The sequence below is a fragment of the Ochotona princeps genome, chromosome 20 (assembly GCF_030435755.1).
Source record: "Ochotona princeps isolate mOchPri1 chromosome 20, mOchPri1.hap1, whole genome shotgun sequence".
In the NCBI taxonomy this organism is placed as follows: domain Eukaryota; kingdom Metazoa; phylum Chordata; class Mammalia; order Lagomorpha; family Ochotonidae; genus Ochotona; species Ochotona princeps.
Window position 1 is genome coordinate 38,408,713 of NC_080851.1, and position 10,540 is coordinate 38,419,252.

Genomic DNA, 10,540 nt, shown 5'->3' on the forward strand with positions numbered 1-10,540 from the left:
GGGTTGATAGTTTGCACGAGTTTTTGGACCCAGGAATTTTCTGATTGTTTTCCTTTGATTTGATTTTTTTGTTCTGTCTTAAAGATTTATGTATTTATTTTTATTGGAAAGGCAGATTTACAGAGAAAAGGAGAAACAGAGAGAAAAGACTTTCCATCCACTGGTTCACTCCCCAAGAGGCTGTAACAGCTTTAGCTGTTCTTCTTGCTGAATGAAAGAAAACTCCTAATAATGTAATATCCTTCTCCATCTCTTTTAATGTATTTCACATTGAAGTCTTTATTATCTGATGTTAGAATGGCTACATTGGTTAACTTTCCCTTTGCAAACTGAGGAGCCAGGAACCCCTGAATCACCCATGAGCAAATGAGATCCAAAACTTTGGGCCATCCTGTCCTGTTTCCCCAGGACACAAACAGGGAGGTGCATGATAAGTAGAGCAGCTGGGACATGAACTGGAACCCATATAGATCTTGGCAGATGTATGGCAAAGATTTAACCACTAGCATATCAAACTGGATCCTCCCCACCACCCTTTTTTCCTTTTTTTCCTCTAGGTGTAATTGTAAATCTAACTTTATAGCAGTTAGCAAAATAGTGTTTTCACCAAAGAAATCCTTTCTATATGATTTCTGTCGATGTGGTTTGCTTGAAAGCTGCTTGAAAAAAAATCTCTTTGTCAGGGATACATCTAAAAATGAGGAGTTCCACATTAAAACAAAGAATTGTGTATCATTGGAAAGTAGAACATTCTGGGTTCCCTATGTGTATTATTTTCACCATTACTTCATGAAAGAGCAGTTGTACCAAACATAGTGAGAAACCATTTGGGCTGTGAGGTTGTCTTTGGACATGGAGTTCAGGATGAATCCCTTGAGAATCCTCAACATTCTGTTATCTGGTGCCCTGAACATGCTGATTTTCACATTAGCTTCTCCTAATGAATGCTGCCAACAGCAATTTTCCCCACAAGATTTTGCTGAAATATGATGAAAGATGAATGGTTAAATATGACAAATCAAGTTTTCAGTTACACTCCATTTTATTAGCAATTTCACAAAACATTTTGTCAATGTCTTCACGAATAGATTCTCCAGCTTGGAGCTTGAAATCTTGGCAAAATAGAAAAGCAAACATGTACACTTATATATTGATGAGTCTTTAAGTCCAGGAATGCTTATTTTGCTCTCAAAAATTAGTTTTCAGCTGGACTCTGAAGGAATTCTCAAATCAGCATTTTGTGTCAAAGAATATCTCTTAATGTTAATTCTGTCAGTATGGTTTTATTGAAAGATGTTAGAAATCCTATTTGTGTCATAAAAGGATTTCCGTCACTGAGTGATGGTTTCCATTCTTGCAGAGCAGGCTGGAGTTTGCACCAAACCCGAAGAATCACTCAGACCTTAGGCCATATCAGGAAGTGGGTATAGAGACCTGAAGGATCAATGACATGTTCAGGCCATCATTTCAACTCCTTTTCAATTATTATTACCATTTAAAATTCTATTTGCATTTATTGCAAAGCCAGATATAAAGAGAGGAGGAGATACAGAGAGGAAGATCTTCCACCTGATGATTCACTCCCAAGGCTGTTGAATGGCTGAGAGCTAAGTTGATCCAAATCTAGAATTCCGGAGACTTTTCCAGGTCTCCCGCGCAGGTGCAGGGTCCCAAAACATTGGACCATAATCTGCTTTCCAAGGACACAAGCAAGGAGCTGTATGGGAAGAGGGGCCACGGGGATTAGAACAGGTGTCCATATGGGATTACACCAGGCCCAGCATATCCTCTCATAAAAAGGACAAGAGTGGAACCTGCTCCAGCTTCTGCTTCAGGAGAAGTATAAAAACCTCCTGCATGTTTCATTGAACATGTTTTCATCCCCATGGATCCCAGTTTATCCCTGCCTCTCAAATGCATGTGGGGAACGCCCAAGAATGGACTTCCCTTTCACCAGTAAAGTGCCCTTTTCAATCAATGAATCAAGGCTTTTATCACCCTGGTGGTCTGCAAACCTAACACTGAGTATTTATGCAAGAAGAATACAATATCGGACACCATTTAGGTGGCAGGGGACAAGGCGAGTGCTACCCCATGGCTTGGGTGGATGGAGATCTGAGCAGCATGGTGGCTGCTGGATGGATGTGAGTTAGGCGCTCACAGCAGTACGGTAGCAGCTGGGGGTACCTGAGTCAGGTTGGACTCAATGCTTGTGGCCCTAGCCCCAGTCACTGCTGCCAAGCAGTAAACAAATCCTGGGCTTGCCCACTGGTCACCCGGTGGTGAGCACTGGGGTCTTGGGGGAGTGGATTTACTGCCTAGGGAAAATCCATGGATAAGGCCACAGTACATGTAGGTGAGGAATTAATTCTGAGGGACTTCCAACAAATGGCTGCTATACTTGCAAGTAAGTGAAGGGTCTGAGATAAGGTGGGTTGGAGGGGAGAAACCGGAAGATCTGTTTGGGTCAAACTGATACACCAGTTGATATGGGAGTCCTGAGTAGGGCATGTTAGCATGAAACATTGCTGACCACTCCATGCCACTCCACATGAAAGCTAAGGCTGGGGAGTTGTCTACCAGTACCAGATCCCAGTACCTGATTGAATGTCAGAACAGGGGACAGGTCACATTAGGTAGGGCCATGACACTAACCAGCATGTGAGACAACCAGGTCTGGGGTTAGATTCTGTGGGGGATGAGTGGGGCCCAACCCTGTGGAAATACAAGTCCCACTGGTTAGCTCGAGAGTTGGGGTGGGGATGGGCTGAGTTAGGTGTGATCATGGAACCTGTGATCATTCACAGGTACAGGGATGGGGAATAGTCTGGTCAGGTCCATGCTACAGCACTTGCATTTGCATCCTAAAACACAGTGTGGGACAGGCTGGTCTAACATTTGTAAGTACATACAAGGCCAAGATGGCTGGGCAGGTTATGCTGGGCAAGGACCTAGCACCCTCTGGCATGCCTGAGATCTGGGTCTGGGAGTGGGCCAAGGAGGGGAACGTGGAAAACAACCTTAGTGGATCATACCTTCTGCTGGTTTGCATTTGGTCTAGGACTGGGGTTTGGGTAGGCTGGGCAAGTCAGCTTCACTGGTTGGCAAATGTGTGGGTTGGTTTAGGAAGGGGACGGACTGGGCAGGGCTGAGCAAACCTTAAGTCACCAGCAAGTACAGAAACCAGGCTGGAGTGCAGGTCATGTTGGGCTAGGCTGTCACACCTACTGAATTGCATGACCCAGAAATGGGAGCAGATTGAGTAGGGCCAGGTGACGGTGAGAGTTGGGTAGGTGGACAGGCTGGGTCAGGCCAGGCTGTAGCATCCAAAGGCAAAGGCTAAGACAGGTTGAGGGACTATGTCAGGCCAACCACTGGTGCACGTGAGATCCGTGGCTTGGAATAGGCTTGATTGGGGAGCTAAGCAGATGCTTTGGCTGGTTTGTGTTTCCCATTGGTGAGTGCAAAGGCCTGAGTGGGGACTGCTATCTGATCTGGATGTGGGTACAGTATTCCTCATCACAAGTGTGGATTTGATCTGGGATGCACCAGACTTGGCTAGACTCCTGTATCCACTGGTGCTCCCAAAAACCAAGGTAGGTTTATCATGGGCTAGGTCAGGTCTACACCCCTACTGAGCCATGTGTGAGCTGTGTCAGTGTGGGGAATAGGTTGGGCTTGGCTGTAACACCCAAGAGTCAAAACTGCAATGGTTTAAAGGCCAGTCAGGGAAGGCCACTGTTCGTAGGACAGGAGGTGGACTAAGTAGGATTGGACAGTTGGACCCACTGGTGTGTGAGAGGTTCTGATGGAGGAGCTTGGGGAACTCCTCTGTCATGACACAGTCCCTACAGGTGAGCACGAGAAGTATAAAATGAAGCAGTCCAGTAACTTTGAAGTAGAACCAAGCTGGGCCAGTTAACATCACCTGCTGATGAATCTGAGCACCAGAACGGAATGTGGGTTGAACAGGATTGGGTTGCAACACATTCCAGTTCATGGGAAGGCCAGGACTGGGGCACAACTGGGCTGGGCTAGGCTGTAGCTTATACCAGTGTGAGCTGGAATTGGGAGTGGGCTGGACCCAGCCAGGCGACAGCACCCACTGGCAAATGCTGAGGTGAGAAGGGCCATGCCAGACTTGTCTAAAGCCCTCGATCAGCACGTGTGAGACCAAGGAGGAAGGGTGGAACCCAGTAAGGGGCCTGTGTGGGACTCCTCTGCTAGAGCACCATTCCCACTGCTGAGCATGAGAACTGGGATGGGGGCAGGCTAGGCTGGATAGGGCTACATCTGTGGTTGGACTCCTGTAAACTGGATCTGGGGGAAGCCAGGCTGCATTGACTGTTCCTGCTGGAGCATGCACAGAGTGGGATTAGGTTGGTTGAGCTTTGCTGCAGCATCAGCAGGAAGAGGCTGACACGGGGGACAAAAAGCTGTGAAGTTAAACTGCATAACTACCTGGAAAGTGCAAGATCTCAAAGTGGGAGTGGGTCCAGTAGGGCAACAGTGGGTTTTCCCTCTTGGGTTGAAGCTCCAATTGGTAAGCATGAGAACCAGAATTTGAACAGGCATTGCCAGAGTGGCACCCAGTGGAATGTCTGTGGACTGGATAGTGGGTCTGATTGGTTTTAACTAGGCTTCAAGGTTCATTGACTTGTATGAGAACTGAATGGGATGTGGGACAGATTGGACCAGACTGTTTTATATACTGGCAAGCACAGGAACCAGGGCAGGAGGTGGGCCTTGTTGGGGTTACTGCAGGTCACTCTGACTAGGCTGTATCTCCCACTGGTTTGCATGGGAGCCGAGTGTGCAGTGGGCAGAATTGGGCTGGACTGCAAGACCCATTGGTCTGTGTGGAAGACAGGAATGAAACTAGAACTACCCAGCAATTGAAACCAACGGCACATGTGTAAGCTGACTGGGAAAACAGATTGTGCTGGACCCTTGGTCAAGGACACTTCCTGTGTTATTACTTCTTTTTAGGGTGGTGGGGGAAAAGCACTTCCTCTCAGTTAATGTCTGTGTCTTCCCAGCAGGAATCAGAACCACACAGTGCACCAGAATATCAGGGTCATCCACAGGTGTCATAACAGGTTAGGGGCAGTCACCTAGGTAAGTATGAGCTGAGAGAGCAACCTCACATGATCAACAGCCTGGCCATGCAGGTGAGCACCATGAGACAACAAGACCACTCTGTGGCTGGAGTTTGGTGTGGGAGATCACCCATGGATCTCTGCTTGCTTTGCCTACCTGGGAGGTCATAGGCACGTGGCACACCATGTCCCCAGGGGAACCATGACAAGTCTTGTCGAACTGAGACTACAACCTGGCCTTTTCATTTGGCATGCAATGAGAGCAGAGTCCTGCACCACAGTCTCTCTTTTTTCTGTCCTTGGAGGAGTTGTGTTGGGATTTTCCTGATAAGCTTTTCTAAGAAGTTGAATGCAACCCATATCCTATTTGCTAGCCACATGTGATGAATATAATGGAAAGCCTAGCTTTCTCCATAGGTGCTAGCTTACATGCTCATGTAAGTCACAGCTTACCTGCCTATGACCTGAGGTACAGCTTCCAGCTGTGCATGAGGAACGTGTCCTTTGACTTGGTTGGAAGGTCCATAGAGATAGACATGAAATTTGGAGCTTTCTCGGTGAACTGAATTTACCAGCAGGTGCTGGGGGCCCTGGGTGTGTAAATATCAAAGTAAAGAGGTGAAGAAGGATGCATTGGTGGCTTTGTGTGTGAGAGACTATAGGAGGTTTTTTATTTATTTATTTATTTATTTATTTATTTATTTATTTATTTATTTATTTATTTCTGGCTTCTTTCACCAGAAAGTGCAGTAACTGACCAGGATTTCCTCCTTCTGATTATCCTACTTCCTTTCTTTATGGCAGAGGCAGGTATGTCTACACTGGCTGTGACACCGGTGAATATGAGACATGGACACGCGTTTGCACAGGGAACAGGTTTATTGCTTCACATTGATCATGGGGAACACAGAACACAGGAAAGGGACACCCAGTCACAGGGATATGGTGGTTGCCATTACCTGTGGGAACATCAAAGCATTGAAAGAAAAGATTAGAGATGGATGCAATAGCAGGTGTTACCAGAAGATCAAGGGGCAGATTTTTGCCCTGGGTTCCAGAAGCCTTTGGCAGTAGGTGCCTCAACAGAGAAGAAAATGTTGATAGTGGCTTTCATTCACAGCGGAAACAGCTTTTGGAACATTCTAGACAGTATTTCTGGAACATTCTAAAAAAAGTTTCTGTCACTTCTGGAAGGCATTTCTGGAACGTTTTGCAAAGATTTTGCAGAACTTTCCGGGAAGCCTTTCCCAGAACATTTTGGCAGGCTTTTAAGAAAGTTCCATGAAATTTCTTGAAAGGATTTCTGTAAGCTTTGGTCAGCACTCGCTGCTCCTCTCACATGTTTCAGTGTCCAAACTCTACAACTCGTTTGGGTAGCTCCACCCACATCTGTTTGAATCCACCTGCCCCAGCCCCACATCAGTGTCAACTCACCAGCATTTGTCCATGTGATCACTGTGGGCAAGTGTCTGCAGGGAAGACATGTGTGCCACATCAGCCCTGCCCTTGACCCCACCTGACACTGTCCATGCAGGCATTGCCACAGCAGCTCACCTTGTGATGCCACTTCCTGGATGTTCCCTCGGGAGATGCCATTGGCGTCAGTGGCATCTCCATATGACGAACTCTGTTCATGACTTAGCTGGCCACCCTGGGCTGCATGGGGTGCGGGAAAGACACATAAATCAGAGTTCAGCCATGACTTGCTATTGGGGACCCACTGGTCTCTTTGCAGGTCCCACCAACCCTGACCCGTCTCAGCCATAGAAGTTTAAGCCCAGGGAAGATGCTCTGTCGTGAATATGAAAAACAAGTATTATAAACATATAAATGAGTGACTAGGCTATGGACATACCACTGTGAATATGCATATGAGGATCATGGAAACAGAGGTGAGTGGGTGTGTAGGATGGATATTTAAATGAACAGAAAGAGTGGTCAAATCAAGGGTTTGTGGTTTGCGAGTGAAAAACCATGGGCATGCAAGCACGTATGTTAATGGAGGGGCTGAACATGCCAACAAGGGTTCTGAATATGCAGAATATAGGTTTGCATACGTGACTGTGGTTTATGAATACGCAGATGAGGTGTGAGCCTAACTCACCCAGGGCCACGGTCATGTGGGTTTCATGCCCGTTGACATCCACGTTGTGGTTGTAGAAGACAATGAAGCCAGGTTTCTGCACCAGGAACCGGTAGTAGTTGTCCCCGGAGTCTGTGAGGAACACAGACAATGACCAATCCCAGTGGTTGGAGGGCAGGGTTACAGGGGGACTGCCCATCCTGACCCCGGAACCCGACCTGAGCCTAGGGTTTCCTGTCACTCACACTCGCTCCTGTAGTTTCCGTCTGCCCCCTTCTCACCCACGAGAGTGTACAGGACACAGCGGCCATCCTCCCTGCAGAGGGTGGGATGTGGGATGAGGTGTCAGAAACCCAGATTTTTGTGCAAATGTGCAGGACTCGCCCTCAGGCACATCAACTATGGAAATCGCTGTGGCCACCAGGGGAAACCAACCTCCAGCACATCAATCACTAACATTTACATGGCAACCTTGGCAGATCCTCTCACCACTCTGCCCTTCAGGAGAGATTTCTGCACCTCCGGCCCCGCCCCCACAATCTCCCAGCGTGCCCAGGGAGCATGCCCACTTGATGTAGAAGCGCAGAGTGATGGTCTGGCAGCCGGCCCCAGCACATTCGATTGTCCGGAAGTAGGGTCGCAGAGACCCGCCCTCGCTGGTCTTGGACACGTCATCTGAGGCCACAGCCTGGGTGGCCCAGGAGCCAGTCACCTGTGGGGGAGCCAATGCACTTGTCCCTTTGCCCTCCTGCCCGCCAGCCCTGCCTCCTCCCTGTCAATCCACAACATGTCCACAAAGACCACTGTAGAGCTGCCTATTGACCATGTGAAATCACAGTCACTCCAGCAGCCCTAGGGCCAGGGATCACCTCTGCCGGGTCCACGTCTGCCCGAACTGCGGCCAGCACGAGGGCGAGGAAGAGCAGCACAGCCTTGGTCGTCATCATCTTCTTCATCACCAGTGGTTGAGACTCAGACTGATGAGGCAGCGGCTCCCTTTTATACCGGCACCCATCCATCACGTGGGGTGTGGCTGAGCCTCTGTAAATATCCTGGTTGGACGTCAATGCTTGCCCATCACGTGGCACTGGGCTAATCTGCAACATCCTGGTTGGTCACCGCCAAGCAACCCTGAGAGACAGACCCCCACCTCCTTTGGCTTATGAGGAGTGGAAAGGTCCTGGTCATAGAGCCATGGCTAATGCCATGGAGACAGATTTAGGGCATGTGTATGACCCCAGGTATGTGTCAGAGTCAAGATCCGCATGGATCTACCATGGCCCTCTTTCAGCCTTGTGGAACTTTCTCAAAAATTCTCCAACTTCCACATTTTGACACATTCTGAACAAGTCTGTCTCAGTACATTCTGGGAAGTTCTTTCTTTTCCCAGACATTCTTCCACCGTCTGTGTCTTTGAGAACATTCTGAATAAATCTCTGTTTTCCAGAACATTCCGAAAGAATATTCTGGTGTATTCTGGAAGATTTTCTGTCTTTCTGTGACCTTGATTTGCCCCCTGGGTCCATAGCCTCCCCTGGTAACCTCCACGCTGACTTCCTCGTGACCAATGTTATGATCATATCAGACCAAGACTCAGCTGTGGAAAGGTCCAGGAACAATTACAGACACTTGATCAGCTGGGGTGATGGCTGCCACACCTGATTATCGTGTGACCTTTTGGCAGAGCTTGGCATCAAGCACAATCCACTGAGTGACAGTGACCTTCATGCTCTATTGTGGCTTGCATGGGTGAATGGATCTGGTTTCTTCTTATTTTATGTCCCCCAAACACCACAGGGAACACTCATTTTTAGGTGTTAGAGCTCACGAGGGCATGAGGGAATCGGACATACACATTGGGAGTCTGATGTGTTTGGGAGGCCACTCTTTTCCCAATTATTACTGAAACATCTATAACTTTCCAGGACGTTCCAGACCCTCCCGTAACAGTTCTTAACCTTTCAGAACATTCTGGGACTTTACAGAATGTTTTAGAATCTTTCAAAACATCTCAGGGGCCGGCGGCATGGCCAAGCAGCTAAAGTCCTCGCCTTGAAAGCCCCGGGATCCCATATGGGTGCTGGTTCTGATCCCAGTAGCTCCACTTCCCATCCAGCTGCCCTCCTGTGGCCTGGGAAAGCAGTGGAGAACGGCCCAATGCATTGGGACCCTACACCCACGTGGGAGACCTGGAAGAGATTCCTGGTTCCCAACATTGGATCGGCGTAGCACCGGCTGTTGTGATTCACTTGGGGAATGAATCATCGGATGGAAGATCTTCCTCTCTGTCTCTCCTCCTCTCTGTATATCCTTCTTTCCAATAAAAATAAATAAATATTTAAAAAAAAAATCTCTGAACCAATTAATATTATAGAACCTTATAAAGCTTTCCAGAGCCTTCCAGAACCTACTGAAACTTTCCTTAACTTCCCAGAACCTTCCCATTCTGGAAAGGTCAGAGGTCCTCGGGGAGACACTTAGGAAGATGGAGAGGTTTGCTAGGCCACCCTTGTTCATGGCCTCAATCTTTCATGAGCATGTAGGACTTTCCAGAAGCTCCCAGAATCTTTCTTAACCTTTCAGAACATTCTGGAACTTTCCAATAATTGTCAGAATCTTTCTCCCAAAATATCTCAGAAGTATTCTTCATATTACAGAACCTTATTGAGCTTAGCAGAATGTTCCAGAACCTTTTCAGAACCTACTGAAATTTTCCTTAACTTCCCAGAAGCTTCCCATTCTGGAAAGGTTAGAGGTGTCAGGCTTTGGAGAATGATTCCCGCATGTCTTGGTTCTGTTTGCTTTGGGATTTCATGCATCTATCCATGGAAGAACAGTGTCCGGAATGTTCTCTGGGCACATTTGTCCTCATCGGCCAAAGCCAGTCTACTGCCGTTTGTGTATTTAATCCATGCTGAAAAAAATGTGACTTCCCATCACCTGTCTGTAAGCATTCCCATTTGTCACAGGCTCCAGCCTGCTCAGGATGTTTATGGTTGCCAAACAACTGCTTGCAAGACACCCAGAGATAGCCAGAACCAGGTAGGTGGGTTTCTGGGTTCTGCTCAGAAAACCATGAGGAAAATTGTGTGAATTTTTTCTCTTAAGATTTGCAGTTTCTGGCATGCAAAAGTGTACAACACTGCAGAACCTATTAATACAGATATGGATCAAATGGCTCTGCAAAATCTACAGTTTAATATTGAAGATGCATATATATTAGAAACATGAAATATCTAATTTATGAAAAATGTTTTAATTTGTAGCCATAATTTAATTTTATGTATTAATATAATTCAGTGTATACAAACATTGATAGGAATTTAACATTGAAGTATATATGATTATATATTTATAA

At 47.1% G+C, this 10,540-nt stretch overlaps 1 protein-coding gene across 1 annotated transcript; it reads right to left on the reverse strand.

Moving 5' to 3' along the window:
- Positions 1 to 1,026: 1,026 nt before the first annotated feature.
- On the reverse strand, positions 1,027 to 8,201 carry LOC131482757 (lipocalin Cav p 3.0101-like). Its single transcript, XM_058678161.1, has 6 exons — positions 8,052 to 8,201; positions 7,752 to 7,894; positions 7,428 to 7,498; positions 7,204 to 7,314; positions 6,654 to 6,755; positions 1,027 to 1,112 (listed from the first exon to the last, which is right to left on the reverse strand). Exons 1-6 carry the CDS (start codon positions 8,199 to 8,201, stop codon positions 1,027 to 1,029), a joined length of 663 nt encoding a protein of 220 aa, XP_058534144.1.
- Positions 8,202 to 10,540: the final 2,339 nt, after the last annotated feature.